At 42.2% G+C, this 16,113-nt stretch overlaps 1 protein-coding gene across 2 annotated transcripts in view; it reads right to left on the bottom strand.

Moving 5' to 3' along the window:
- Positions 1 to 16,113, bottom strand: part of LOC147246677 (latent-transforming growth factor beta-binding protein 2-like) — an 89,499-nt gene that overhangs the window by 71,137 nt on the left and 2,249 nt on the right. For both annotated transcript variants that reach the window (XM_086181939.1, XM_086181940.1), the window contains 2 exons: positions 15,005 to 15,078; positions 390 to 660 (listed from right to left, as the gene is read on the bottom strand). In XM_086181939.1, coding sequence (XP_086038065.1) covers positions 390 to 660; positions 15,005 to 15,078 — 345 coding nt within the window. The remainder of the gene's footprint in view (positions 1 to 389; positions 661 to 15,004; positions 15,079 to 16,113) is intronic.

Below are 16,113 nucleotides of genomic sequence, written 5' to 3'. Positions count from 1 at the left end.
AAATGTACAGCTGGAGAGAGCTAACTATGTTGCTAACATTATAGTCGTTATCTATTTAGTTAGCAAGATAGCTAGCTGTGTTTGGCTATTTTAACTTCAGTAACTTCTTATAGAATGAATATCCAATCCTAAAAATAAACTAACAATAGAGAGAAAATGTCAAACAGAGATAAAGTATTAAGTTTGTTGTTGAGGTTACTCAACAGCTTTACTTGTGTAGCTCGTAGCTGCAAAGCTAGCATAGCAACTACTATTGACCATTTGCTACTGTGACTGGGTGGTTTTAAGTGACTTTTCCCTAAAGAAATTTGACCAGTCCTTGTTTGGCATGCTGGTGGGTCCTTTCTGGCTATAATAAGAAGAGTTAGCGGCACAGCTGCATCACTTACACAGTGTAGGCCGGCTTTCTGGTGGTCGCAGGTCGTGGGGTCTGGACCTTGGTGGTATCAGTGTCCTGCTTCTCTGAAGGCCGTCTCCGTGGTTGGTCTCTTTGGAAAGGGTTGGTGCCGGGCTGAACACGCCTCAGGGCGCCTCTGTCACGGATGTACACCTGCTCTGGTGCCACCTCCTCACAGCGGGGGCCCTGGAAGCCTGAGCGACACACACAGGTATGTGGCCGGCTGCAGGAGCCACGGTTCTGGCAGGGGGGCTGGCAGTCAGCTGAAGAAAAAGCACAGATGGAGATCAAGTCTTTAGCAAGTCATGTTAGTACACATGCCCCCCCATCCCCCCACCCCCTTTGTATGAGGGAGCAGTAGTAGAATGGTTTGTCCTGATTTCAGCACTGGGGCTCACTTTAAATTGATTCAATCAAGGGGCCATTAGTTTAACTTCTCAACCATTTTTTGTGCTTTTTATGCAGTAGAGAGCCTGGAGGGGCTGTCATGTTCAATTTCTCGTGTTAAGTTTGAGTGTATATGATCACTGACATTAAATCCTTATCCAGTTTCTCGCGAGGGTTAAATCTGGACTCAAGGTTCATGGCTCGGTTTAGGGCATTTCTGCAGAGTGATTTCCTTTCGTCACTGATCTAGAATCCAATGTGTACGCCTTCGCTGGAACGCAGGCAGCTTAAAAAAGTCATAACAGCGAGAGGTCATGAAAAATGAGCAAATGGGAAAAAGTGGAGGGCCAACTCCAAATAGCTGACACTTCATCAAAGAAATGCTCTGTAGAGCTGTATCTTTTATTTGAAAAACAAACTACGTCTGAAAGGGCTTACTGTACTAAAGAGATAAATGCGCACATAATATTTATCAATAGTCTGTAAGTACACATCTCTTAGGTCATTTTGTGGTCATGGAAAAATAATCTGTGTCACTCCAGCAGCCCGCTCCCACATCCTCTCATCGGACTCCAGATATCTCGAGGACTGAAAGACCCATGGCTCGCATTGTAAAGTAAACAAGTCCTCAATCTTGTGACACACATGTATGTAAAGGATGACACTTCCTTGAGGATTTACGACATTGTCCTTTAAACAGTAAATCAGACCACTGGTCCAGGGTGGCAAAGGCAAACAGCAGCACTCTGTCAACAGGCCTATGGAATGCTATTGACACAGATGCTGTGGACACTGACAGATCGCAGGCAGGAACGCTGCCACAGCTCTTGGCAGTAAGGAGTGCTGGCAGTTGAAAGGGCCCCACTGGGCGCAAACAGTGGTCTACCTGCTGCACAGCTCCTGTTACAGCGATACTGCTCCTACTCTGGGGCCTCTTCATATTTCTTTTATTCTTGAGTGAAAGCCCCCACCCCCCCCCCCCCCACCTCCCAAAAAACGCTGTTCCAAAACTGAAGTGACGGAAGGAAACATGACGGCACTGTATTTCCATGCATGCTGTGTTTTAGTTTTCTCATGATGAATGTTAATCGAAAGACCAGCATATTAAGCGCTGTCAGGCTGTGGTGTGATGAGAAAAACTAACAAACTGAGGATTAAATATCACACAATCACCCCTCTCTTGTGTCTTGTGGTGAGGCAAATTTTATTTAGACCAAACTGATTCACTCGAGCATTTTGTTTTAACTACTCGGAGGAAAATCTAGCCCCTTTTTTTGATGAAGTGTACACATTGAGAGAAATGTGGTCGTACATTTGTATAACTTGGTATGTGATCTGAATTTTCCATCATGGGATAAAATAGCCTGGGCTCTGTTTGGCTAGGAGTTAAATACATCATCTAACTTAAGTATGAGCTGGCTGGGTGCCACCGTCTTGTCCGAGGTCTGTTTAACCTCAAGTTTTTGGGGGCCGAACATTGGATCAAATAGGCCACAGATTCCAGTGACATTATGCTGCTGCGGGAGAGCTTCAGTAACGTGTGAAAGTGCATTCTTCAAATAAGATTAAAATGAGACACCGAAACTAACCCAATAAACTGGCGGGGAACAGAAGTTGCCGCAGACAAACACGTCGTCTGAACTGACAATCGAGTGGACAGGTCAGAGACTCTGGTCACATGTGCCCGGCATGCACGACCTTGACATCCAGTGTCGCTGCCTGTCTGCGTTGTCTCTGGGCCCTGCCTCTGGGCTGTTGAGCACATTGTCGCGGTAATTGCTGTCGTGCAGATTTGTCTTGCACATCATTAAAACTAATTGCCACACATTCCATCCATTTCACAAATATGTGAAGTCATTATTACTTTGCGAGAGTAATAAATTGAGAATCCATCTGAAATAAAAGAGGAGAAATGGCAAGCATTCCTGGCATTGCCACTTCAGCCTTAATTATGACTGAGAACGACTAGCCAAGTTTGCGGAGGTTGTGTCCAGATCCAGTCATCTGAAAAGAGACTATTAAGATTGTTGTTGGGAGCTCTGGACCTTCCAAGCAAACATGCTGATCCAGACAAATCAGGAAGAAAGCACATTAATAATACGAATCCGGCGTTTTCTCTGCTTAGCTACAACATGCTGGACTTCACAATAAAGCCTTAGTCCAGTCCTCTGAAGCTTCATGATAATACTCATCAGGAAAGTTTAGGGAGGTTTTTACTGCAGGAGTAACATCTCTAAAGGAATTCCTGACAGCTTCTACAAATAGCGCTCAGTCACTAGGGGGTCACATGAACAATTTTCCAATAAAATAAACTGCCTGCTTGGATTTGAAGGAAATCACAGTGAAATCGTCTTTTAAGATTAAGGCAACCCAGGGGTGTTTTTAGAGGCAAGTATTGTTCATAATGTCTCCAGTGGGCTACCTGGTCCAAGCTCTGTGTGTATTTATAAGGAAAATTAGATAGCCCCCCCCAACTAGACTCTCATTTCCAACATAGAGCTCGTTTCCAGGACATTACAGCCACAAGAGCTTCCCTTCTCTCTCTGGCTCACAGTAATACAACACATCAAAACTTTACAGTCCTCTCATTCAACATGGGGCAATTTGAAACCAATATCTGCTATAATCCGAACCTGGAGGGAAATCGTTTCACTTTACACAAAGCTACCAGACGCTTACCAGACTTTTTAAAAATACTGATATGAAAACCCATTATGCGTTTTTATGAGATTTTGAGGCTAAGCGCATATCAAAAGATTTGAAATGAAACGTCAAAAGGCTAAATTAAGGGAAATTTTAAACAGCAGTACTATGACAAAAGAAGTCAGAGTAAAAATGACCGAAAGCTAAAATATTATTGTTTTGTTTTGTTTTTTTACATGGGGCGGCATGGCTCAGAGGTCTAGTGGCCGTCTAACAACCAAACGGTCGCTGGTTAGATCCTCACCTTCCCCGGTGACCATGTCCAAGTATCCTTGAGCAAGATACTGAACCCCCAATTGCTCCTGATGGCCCTGAGCCGGACTGGTGACCCCTCCAGGGTGTTCCCCCGCCTCTCGCCCAATGTCAGCTGGGATAGACTCCAGCCCCCGGCCCCCACAACTCTTTACGAATAAGTGGTACAGAAAACGGATGATTTTTTTTTTTTTTTACATTATTTCTCTGTGATTTGCTTGCTTTGGTGTAGCATGATGATGTGATGTGCAAACACTGCTTGTACACAAAATCAAAAAGAGAGGTACTATATGAGACAAGCACATTTTCAGGTACGCTTCTGAAGAGTATCCCATCAAAGGTGCATTCGTTTCCTCAAAAGTACAATATTGGGTTATAAGAGTGCACCTTTTGAATTAAAATGAGGGTGCAAAGTGAATGTTCCATTTGTAGGTACATGCTGGAATGCGTATGTGATTGCGATGTTACCGGAGAGGGTTATTGCTGCAGGAACTTACTTTGTTGTTCCCACTGCAACTGTAAAATAAATTGCTTTGAGCATCACAAAACCACTGCAGAATGACCAGAATTTGATTTGATTTGGTTTCATATTAAGTGAAAAGTCAAGAACTGCTGCTTGCTTACGTGATTTAGCCACATTCAAGTTAGCAGAGAACGAACTTGAAGTATCTGACTCTGCATTGGTAAGTCTCTCGTGTTCATGCTAAAGGGAATCCCCTCCAATGCAGCACAAATGTTGCCACAGAATAAAACTCCATTAACTGTGTAACGCAGAGACATTTACCTGAATTTGATGAGGTTCATGCGCGTGAATGGATTTGCCGAGGGCTCAAATAACAAAAAAGGAAGTTAATTTACATAACAACCTGATGCACTTTAGCTTTCAAAACGTTCCAAAAAACATGACCCCTTGCAGGAAGCTGCAGAGCCGGCAGTACAAGAACATGTCTTCTGGTGAACCTCCTGTGATGACAGCAGGAGCCTCTCTTACAGAGTCACCACAGAACCTGGCAGGTTTTATGAAATAGGTCAAGTGTTTCAGATTGTGGGAGGCAGTGGAGAGAGACAAACCTCCCATCTCCCATCTGGGCAGAGTCCGATCCACTGAGGAAGTAAGAATTGGTCTATTGAGCATTTAATGCAATTGCGTCTTACTGCTAATCATTTCAAGTTGAGTGTTAATCTTTTTACAGCATTTGATTTCCACATGGCTGCCAGTGCAACTGCTATCACTGTAGGCTTGGCAAAGCTAGCTGACTTTGCTGTCAACAAGCTAAACTTCTGTTACTTAAAGTCTGCTGATTTCATTAACAGTTCCGAATCCAACTAATCCGAAACAGACGGAAGGGAGCTTGACGATGTTTGACTGATCCTTTATTTTCTCTTTGTGGTAAATCTTACATGGGTTATATTTCAGCAAATGAAGGTGCTTCTGTCACAGATGCATGTTCAGCCAGTGTGTGTGTTATTTCTTCTTTTTTTTTTTTACTAGTTGTAGTAGCTTAATTCGCCACAGCTACTTCAGCTCTGTGGGGGGATTTTGTTAACCTACAACTGACCCATGACACTGTGTACATTACTCCTAGCCATGCTGTATTGTGACTCCGCCGTGCCCTGTAAACTCCCATATTCAGCTTCTAATGAGCCACATGCTGAGGCTCTCTGTGGAGGATATCTACATCTGGGGGTATGTGCCCGCAACTAGTAAAGCTGCCTCTGTGAGACGTGGTGCACACCAAAACCCCACAAACCCCATCCTCCTGAAGGATCACATCTCAACAACTTCCATATGCTCTTTAAGCAGGAGGGTGCTATGATATATGGTGGCTTTGCTGAGTGAGTGAGTGTGTGTGTGACTGGTGGAGACGGGCGCTTGCTCATAATGTTGCTCTATAAGTGTCAATCAAACCCAGTCTTGCAGCTCAATGCTTCTAACAGGGGTTGCAAAATTTGGGTTTAGAGCCCCCAAGAGGGTCACAAGCTGATTTCCAGTAACTGACTAAAATTTTGAAATGAAGATTAGAGTATTTCAGACATAATCTTTTAGATAAAATTATAGTTCATTTTCAAATTCTTTGAGGAATTTTTTAGGGATGCACACTACTGGAATCTTTGCTGATATCAGATATGCTGGTACTTCACAGTCAATTTAACCGATAGTTGATGTTGACAGATGTTGATATTAACTGTATAAAAACAAGTTTATATGATAGCCACAATTTGCACACACACACACACACACACACACACACACACACATAGATAAATAGAGAGAGAGAGAGGATTTGAAAAAGTGCTGTTTTTCTCCAAAAGCCCAAAATTGCATTCAATTACGTGCTGACATTACAACATATCCTTAAAAAATATGAAGTTTTAACTAAGATGTACATGTGTAGGCCTATTAGTTCATGTGCATCTGGTGTATGATTCCCTACCTCCCAGGATCATGGGGGTTTTGAGTCTCTGAAATCTTAATTTTTGGGCTTAAACTTTGCAGACCCCCTTATTTTTTATTAGATCTATGTTTGCAACATTACAATACCTCATTGTATTATGAAAGTGTGAAGGATCCAAACCCCTAAAATACCAAATAACCCTCCACCTGCTGACTACCATTTCACCAAGCTTCCCCCGTGAGTCCCATATTATCAACAGCTCAGGAGTAAAGACGCGCAAATAAACAAGAAAAAGAACATCCACAGGAAGGCATCTAGATCCAGACGCTGAGTAATACCTCATTTTAACTACACTTTCAACTATGGTAGCAATTAGAAAAACATGTGGCACAGGAGGCCAAAACAGGACCCAATTGCAACCTACAAACAGACACACCAGCTGGAGCGGAGAAAGCAGCACTCCTGGTTTGGGAAGACAAACTGGGAGCAAGCTGTCCAGCTTCTATGTTAATGATGGGTTTTGGGAAGATGGGGTGTGTATTGATTACAGGATCTGTCTAATGGGCCGTAACTCTCTACAGGGTTTCCAGGGGAGTGTTATACCCCTGAACTGTGAACTGTGCAACCCCCCACATGCATCCACACACCATATAAAGCTAAGGAGGGTTTTGTGGCTGTCTGTGCGGCAGTAATTTCGACCTCGGCCCAATGACATCACGAGAAACCGTGGCTTTTTTAAAAACCTCCTCCTTTTCTTGTAAAACACAGCGCTGGTTCTCATCCGCATAGAGAGAAAACCCTGTGAAAATCCACCGATGCTGCGGAATAACGATGAAATATAGAATTAAAAATACATTAAAGTATGACAGCTTTGCAACTCTCTGTCACACTTAAAAAAAGAAAAACCTCCACATTGACTCACTGTTACAGCAGCTCTGGAGAAAAACATTATTACTGACTTCTGGTGACTCAGTGATGGTGCGTACTGCATCATGAGCTCGAGTCTGGCTCACGACCTCCAGCTGTATGTCATATACTATCTCACGAGGTGTACATACCATGACGAACCTTTAACAGTTCAGTTCAAACATCTGCTCGACACAATAAATTCTCCCAAAGAAAACATATACATGTGACTTATGTAGATAAGAGTAAATAACATGGTGCTACAGATATGTAACTGCCTTTGAGCCAACTTCCTGAAGTTCATCATGAGTTTGTGCCTGAAAGCAGAAGACAAATACCTTGACGGGAAGATGTAATATAGAAGGCAGACTGGTCCAATATATTTGGATATTCCGTCCTGTAACTGTGGGGCTTGCGAAAGGCAAACGGAGACGGCTTGTATCTATTAGCGAACCTACATTTTGGGTGCAGTTTTGGGAGGTTAGAAAACATTCACACGTGTACTGTATGTCCTTGATACTTCAGCAGCTGCTTCACACATGTTGAAGAAAAAGGCGAGCATTAGACCTGTTTCATGCCAGCTTTACATTTACTTTACAAATGTAAAGAGCAAATACAGTTAATTCAATACAAAATATGATATGAAAATTCTACTTTATCAAACTATAAAAGCAAGAAATCTTTGTTTGTGTGACTTTGATCCAATTAACCCAAGAACGGTTCATTCGATTGACGTCACACTTGGCATGTGCACTGCTGGCGCCTTCAGGAGGTGGAGTGCAAAGTTTGAAGTTTGGGGTATAAGAGGGTCCAGGGTCTGGGGGTTCTGAGGGTCTAGGGTCTGAGGGCTCTGCCACTCAAACAACAGGCACTGCACTAGGTTGAGGGGTGCGGCATCCAGTCGTATGATACCACATGATTACTGCACTGCATTGATGTTTTGTGATGTCACACAGCCCATGACCCCACCCCACAAACAGCAGGGACTGCACTACTTATATCAATTACATAAATATCCACATGGTGACGGTCTTGAAAACAATAAAAATATAATTTCCTGTTCCCTTTCAATGATCCATCATTACATTCAACCAATTCATAGCATGTGAATGGAATGACATCATGACTAATATGACTCCTGGAGTGTCCACATACAAGGGTTCAAGCCATTTCGACCTGATAGAACATCGGCTATGGGTTGTTTTATCTTCAGGTCTGGATTTTGAAAATGTCATTTTACACGTTGTGTTATGTATTGCTGATTTAAGAAAATATATACAGCAGGCCAAAGACAATTTATTCTATATAGAAGCATTTTTTGTTTTTTCATTTCATGTTTCTATCTGCAACAGAAAATGAGAAATGAATGCTTTAGGTGACGATTCAAGTTCGAGTTTTAGAGGATAGTTTTAAAAATTCCAATGGTTTTTCCTTGTGTTCTCTGGAAACAGCACTTGGGACCTGAGAAACATGCGACATACTATTTTGTTTTGGAGTTACCTTGTGAGAGGTAGAGGTAATCAGAAAGACAGAGGGAGGGAGAACATTTTTGTATGAGGAGTTATTTTAGGATTGGGATGGGGCCCTGAGCGGCACAGCAGGCCAAAAAAAGCTGGAAGGCAATCAAAAAGAAACTCCTCTCTCTCTGCCGCGTTTCACTCTGTCAATCGCCGACTGCTTAAGAGAGTGAAAACAACTTTATTCCTCCGAGTGAACGATGCACCTTTTCATCTGCACTCCTAAGACAGCAACAGGTATAAATCAGAGGCCATCTGTGTGTTTTTCGGGAGGTGAGGGGGTCAGGCTCGCTGTGTTGGCTAGTCTCGCAGCATGTTGCCATATGTACTGCATACTTTCGCCAAAATATTGTGATGTATAGTGTGGTGAAATGAATTCCGCTGCAGAATCTAAAAAGCCGGCACTTAAGGGAGCTTGGGTAAAATGTATTTCTTCTCTGTGCTGCAGGGACTCTTTCCAAATTATTCTATAGAGGGTGTGTATTGACGTCACTTCTTCCACCATCATACGCCAACTGAGTGGCAAAATATCCCGCAATGTAGCTGCAGTTAATAGGGGAAATTACCAAAGCAGGAGTAAATTATCTGTTTAAATTAAAGGCAGTTGGACTTGTCAGTGAGCCTTACACCTTACCAAACAACCAGCTGGTGTACGGACACTGACATGTGGCTGGGAATCAAGTTTCCTGACATTTATATGTACCAGATTTCATCACCGTGGAAATACACAAAGCCAAACTTGGACGTTATACTCGTTCATCCGTGCTTAAATTGCTTGCTGTCAGTGTGCTCTGAACATTCTATTTTTGTGAAGAGACACTGAAACAAAAACACCTGCAGCCTGTAACGATTTGAAGAAGTGCACCACGGGCTTAAATTGAAAGCAAGCAAATGCTCGATAGCTACAAACCATGTGAGGATCTGTTGAACTATAATCTATTCTGGTCTCCTTTGGATTTTTTTTTTTTTTAGCCCTAAATTTAGTGTTACAGACAAGAAGCAAAGTCCGACGGCAATTTATTGCAGCCTGCCACTGACGACTATTGTGTCCCTCTTGTAATGGTAAAAAATCTTTACAATTCTGGGTGATCGCCAGTAACAATCAATAGTGTGTTAGAACATAGAGGGAGACATGACACAGCCAGTGAAAGTAAAAACAACAACAGGATGTATCGATGAGAACAACTGTGCAATTGTTTTCTATCCACAATATATACAATTCCATAAACCACAGTGACTTCTGCCTCCGATGACACCAAACATTTACTCTCCAGTCCTCCATATTCGCTATGTACATGGCAGATTATGCTACAGGGCCAATTCTTGACATGTTATTTGGAGAAGCCCCAAAAAAAGGATGGTTTTGCAAAATAATCCAGCCAGCACGTTACACTAGCTTCACAGTGACGTGCCACAAGATGTATCAAAAGCCATGTATGAACTTGGTGTTCCCTTGACTTTCCACTATCACAAATAGCAGGTCAAAGTTCGCTCTTATCCTTTGAAATATCTAGTGGAGCCCAGAGCCCCAGATCTGACCCTCAACTGGGCCTGCAGCGTCCCTGAAGGAACACACCTCCCAAAAAAATGAATTAAAAGCAGCGTTATGTCACGAATCTCTATGCGAAGGTCCACGTTACAATCAGTCTGAACTGTTATTGAACTTGTTCACCAGATTGAGACATACAGCTGAATAAATTCAATCTGTCGTGTCTACCAAATTCATGTTGTTTAACATAATTCAGCACTGTATGCGTCAGTTTTAATTTAATTGTCCAATGTGGTCCTTTGTTTAATTTATCAAAGTCCGTACAGTCCTCAGGAAAAACCTGCTGCCCACCCCTGAACAAGAAGATGGATTGGCAGCACTATGACGTTCTCAGCTGGCACACATTAATCTTCCACACAAGATTAATTGCAATAACTTTGGCAATCCTTACATTCCAGTGGAAATTGGACGAAATTGGTAACAGTTTCTTATTTTCAAAGTAAAGAAAAAAGACACTTGGAGAACTATCAGTCATCTTATGTCAATGTCAATGTCTTTCTTGGCTCCCAGAGTGACAACGTAAGGAACAGAGACAAACAAACTGCCCGAGCTACAAGTCACGGGTGGATTATGAGTTGCTAACTGGAATTTTGAAGAGCAATGACTTCACCGACATTCAAAGTGACATTAGCAAGTACATTCATATGCTATTACGTGAATGTGATGCTGCAACACCACAAATATCCATTTCACACTGCGCATATACCCATATGCATGCAGGTTTTATAAACCCGGGGACAACCCGCTAATACAAGCAGACTTTTTCCATTCCCATTGCAGTAGAGGAGTTGCCTTTCTATTGTCCACATAAGACACCATCTGCTTATGGCTGCTGGCTATACAGTGATAAATTACCATGTTTACCTCAGTGTCGAGCTCCCATCTATGCAGAACGGAGCCAATGAATATGTCTACTGCAGGGGTCACCAACATGGTGCCTGCGGGCATCAGGTCACCCGCAAGGACCACATGAGTCGCCCGTGGGCCTGTTCTAAAAATAGTTCCCCATAGCACCACTCACCAGTAAGCTGCATGTTTCTATTTTTAATCACACTTGCATTGGTGTAAATATGAAGGCCTGTCCCAGATTTATCTGTATATAAAATGGGTTTTTATATACAGATTAAAAAAACAAATATATATATATATATATATATATATATATATATATACTGAATATATATATGTGTGTGTATGTGTATATATATATATATATATATATATATATATATATATATATATATATATATATGTGTGTGTGTGTGTCTCACACTGGAAGCCCTTCGCATTGAATGGTACCCAAGAAGTAGCTCTCAGCTTTAAAAAGGTTGGTGACTCCTGGTCTACTGCATGGTCATTTGACCTCGGAGTGAACCCTGACAAAACCTGTTTGCAATGCAGACAAATTTCAGATATTACGGGGTGTTGGTGGTGGTTTTTAAGAAAGGGGTTGGCGATAGCTTGCAAACTATTATCAGTGCACTTTTTGCTAACATTTATTACGTGGCTCCTTCAACATGGAGGTCGGGATGTGTGTTCATGTCGGACTTTTTATTTCGCAGCATTGCCAAGCTAAGATATCTAATTGTCCGCAGAAGTAACGACCTTTAGCCCACCCATCAGTCTGTCTCAAGTGCTAATTAGAAAAACGTTAGCATGTTAAACGGAGAACGTTTTTAACATAATACCCACTAAACATTACCATGCAGTGCATAAGTAGCCACATAAAACCACAGCTGCTACACTGCAACCGAGCCTTACCAAGGACCTTATTTAACTCACCCTCGTCCTTGTGTGCCTGCAAAGACATCCACAACTCATATGATAAAGTTACATTCAGTTTAAGTCGTGCTCTCCTGCAATGCTGGATATTTTAATTGCTTTTTTGGTAAGAAACGCTGTGATCCAAAACTACACTGACATACAAGATCTAATTGAGGGGTACCGTATTTATACTAAAACATGTCAGCAATTCAACTTTCATCTTAATTCCACCGCTAAGTAGCTTAGGCCTACTATTTTGTAAACAGATTTCAGTGGCAATTCACAGTTCAAACCAATAATAGGCAATTATTATTTAGGCAGGTGTGCAACATTCCCACAGCTTACTGGTTTTGGCAGATTTTAAGATAATCTTGTTGATATGTTGGTGAAACATTGCTGTAAATCGTGGAAAACAGTGGACATTTTTTTCATGATGCATTTTTTTTTTTTTATAAGAAGGCTATTACATATCTGACCTTGAATTTTATTGCATCAATGCTGTGTTAACAGTTGTGAGTAATGCAAATGATCTTGTCTTTTCACACGTCTTCCAGGACTGAGGCAATGGTGGGGTGAGGCTACATTATTGTCTCCCTCAGTTCAGTAATACTTTTCGTGAGCACATGCACATATATATTGACAGTGGGGATTAATAAATCCTGACACAGATACAAGATGCAAGGACATTCATCCTCAATATAACACACACACCCCTTAGGTTTTAAGCAACATTAATAAAATCAACATTGGGCAAGTCAGTCAAAAACCAATAAACCTTTATCTCTAATTATGTCGGTGAACTCGACTGGAAAAGAAATAAGCATGATGCAGCAATGGAAATCCAATGTTCTGTTACTCGTAATAGATCGTGTTCTATCAAAACAACTTCTCTCAGCACATGGACTTTTCTTTAGCAACATGCCTGCTAACCATCCATCCTCAAGCTGAAAACAGAAATAGTCTGCATCAGACCTGCCAGGATGGGGGCAGGCTTTATTCATCAGAGAGCCAGACAACGATGTCCGACCAGGCCCATAGAGACTCAGACATAGACCAGTTTATAAAACACGCTTCAAAAGACCGGTAGGGTCGACTAGTGATCCTGTTCATGTCATATGTTTGCACTGAGCACTACCAAATCGAACAAGGGGGTTTTGTTAAGAAGCCATTACTCAAGACACGATCCAGTCTCCTGGGTGAAGGCTGAAGCTGACACTTTTAATATCAGCCATTACCTCAATCCCTGCAGTGAGAATTTCCTAGACACGGCTCGGCCACTATATGTTTTTATATTACTCTCCCAGCTGACAGGTTTTTTCCTTCTCTTTTCCCCAGCGTGAACATGTTTTCCCATGCTGCCAACGCCTAATAAAGCAGGCAGGGTCTGCAGGCAAGACCAGGGTAAAGATAACCTAGCTTGTTTTCTCCATGGAGGTCCTCTATGTGGGCGCTTTGTGTTGGCACCTTGCCGGCCATGGGGCTTCACTCAGCTGATGATAGCATAGCCTGTAGTCAGTTCTGGGTTATGGCCAAGATGTAAGAAGCTCCAGATGCTTATACAGACCCCTGGCTTGCTCAGATGCACTGCCTTATTTAACATAGGCACATTAGACTGGGCCTGTTACTTTCTGACAAATTTCAAGTATTTACTCTTTTAATTTGGGCAACTGGAGCTCAACCTTAAATGTAATTTACACCTCGGTAAGTGTGTCTTTAGCTGGGACTTGAGACAAAATGGAAGGAGGCTTAGCAGTGGGCAGGAGGGAAGCAGATCTAATTAGGAGGCTGCTGGGGCCAATCAGAGTGTTGTGTAATCGACTGGCTGAATCGTGTGTGAACTGTGTGTTCATGTGTGTGTGTGAGGGAGCTAATTAGCAGAGGAGAAACAGAGAAAACAGTAAACAAGTGGAAAAATATATAGATAGTGTCGTGTGGAGTCGTTCACTTGTAAAATTTAAAGATAACTCCATTTAAAACAGCTCACAATCCAACCTGTTATTTCAGGCTGCAACAAACAATGTTGAACGCAAACCTGAATTGAAACATGACATGCAAAGAGAGAATATGGGGTGAGTGCCACCCACTTTCTATCTTCAGCCCAGACCCAGCTAAACCGGCAAGCTTTCATCCAAATCTCAAACAGAAATATAGGACGGTAAGTAACCATCTCAACCTGCTTTCATCAGATAATTCATTCAAATCCAATGTCTTTTTTTTTATTCCACGTTTAATTATCTGGCAGTTATGATATCCAATACTGCTGCGGTCAAATGAAAGAAAAAGCAGTTCCACCCATAATTAGGGGCTTGTGTCAAAGTGAGAGCCAAGTGCTAAGTGCTGGTAATTTCCACATGAGGATCTTAAATGAAACGAAAAGGCCAACACCACATGATGAACAAGACCGTGGGGACAATTAAAAAAATGTTCGCAGGGCAATTCCCCTTCACGGGACAGACATTAGTGGCCATGTTATTTTTTCGGTCTGTCTGCATGTGATTGTAAAGTCTCTCTGCGTCGTCTGATGGCGGCGGAGGCTATATAATATTTACAATGCAAGCATGGGTGTAGTAGTTTATAAAATAATAAATTGAATCAATTTAAATTTGGATTTCTATTAGTGTGTGTGCACACTGTGTTTATACGCTTCAGCTACCTCAAGGGATAGTGGTGGTCACGGGTCTCTGGCACCTTTGTTTGGGGGGGTTGTAGCTTGGGAGGCCCTGGCTCAGAGACAGTTGCAGGTTTACGCGCTGTTTTGGTTTTTTTTAAACTCAGAAAATAAGGGCCTTAAAATAAGATAATCGAGCCCAGTCCAGTCTGCTTTTTTAAACTCAACACAGATGAAATGATAGATATTAGAGCTTGAATGCAGATGAGTTGAATTTGTGGCTGAGATGACAAAAAGTCCAAGACGTAACCGGCAGAAGTGGGCCGATCAAAGTCGATAAATACGGTGTCAACTGGATACCAATTAAACCTGATCCCATTGCATGAAAAATTCAGATGTTTGCCATGTTTTCTGACAAGTGGAAAAGCAGCTTAAGTCAGTGAGTGTAAAATGCAAACAATACAACTGTGGGGGTGAATGAAAATCACATTTATTCAAACATGATGTGTTATAGGGAGTACTTACGTTTAATGCAGCGATTGGTTCCTGGTGCCAGCGCCCAGCCGGAGCAGCACTGCTGACCTCCACACACGTTAGGTCTGAACAGAAGAAGATATATCCATAAAGAGTGAAACAAGACACCGCAGGCTCTGTGTAACTCATGTAGAGGACCCTACCTCTGGAGCTGCAGTGAGGAAGGCCTCAAACCTTTGCATGACAAACTGATCTGATTGCTAATGTTATGATAGTTTCAGATCATTTTGATGGGCCTGACCGATTGATATGAGCACCTTTGAGATTATGCCTTAATTGGATTTAAATCCAAAAATTTCAAGGCACGTCATGAATCTAAGCTTCCCTCATTCTGTTAGTCCAGAGTGAAAACAAATACAGAGTTATTTGAGCCTTGAAGGGATTATGTGAGACACATGGGTCATGAAAAGCACCCTGCATCTTCTATAAATCACTGAGCAAATGAGAGATGACAAGTTTTAAACAGTTAGAACTGGATGCTTTGCACTCTTTAATCCGCACTTGCAGCCGAGGCCAATTTTTACAGCAAGATAGATGAAAAGTCACCAGACCGCAAGAGCAACTTCAGGGCAACAGTCAACGCGCTGGCATGGATCTGTGCCCCATCATCTTTTCACAAGATATTACAGTAAGTGGATGTCTGGCTCACGGTGATTTGAGAAGATAACGGGGATTGACTCGTTGACCTCAGTTGGATTGTACTCATTAGGTGCTGCGAGTGTTACTGAGGCGTTGCGGGGAGAAAATACAGTTGCTCGGACCCTCTGGCAGGCTTAGCGTTGACATAAATCACACATCAGACAAGACCTGTGCCAAAGACATCAGTTAACACGTTCATATTCCATCAAAGGATACACGGGGAATTTCTCGCAACATAATCAGTATCATGCTCTAGGTTAAAACATAGATACGGTCATGTTCACACCTTTTTTTATATTCATATTAGAAGCTCGCAACATGAGCACGTAGTGTTTCTCTACTTCTCCAACATCTGACAGATGCACCACAACAGATGAGGAGTCATAGTGAGTCAGTTTGAACATAAAGGAGAGGAAAACCAGAGCCTCAGGGTACAGTAAATGAGTTGGCTGAGTGGGAAT

Source organism: Aulostomus chinensis, chromosome 17 (assembly GCF_037954235.1).
Source record: "Aulostomus chinensis isolate RoL2024-O1b breed Wild chromosome 17, RoL_Achi_v1.0, whole genome shotgun sequence".
Lineage (NCBI taxonomy): Eukaryota > Metazoa > Chordata > Actinopteri > Syngnathiformes > Aulostomidae > Aulostomus > Aulostomus chinensis.
The sequence above is the reverse complement of the archived record's forward strand: the minus strand, read 5'-3'. Positions and strand labels throughout refer to the sequence as shown.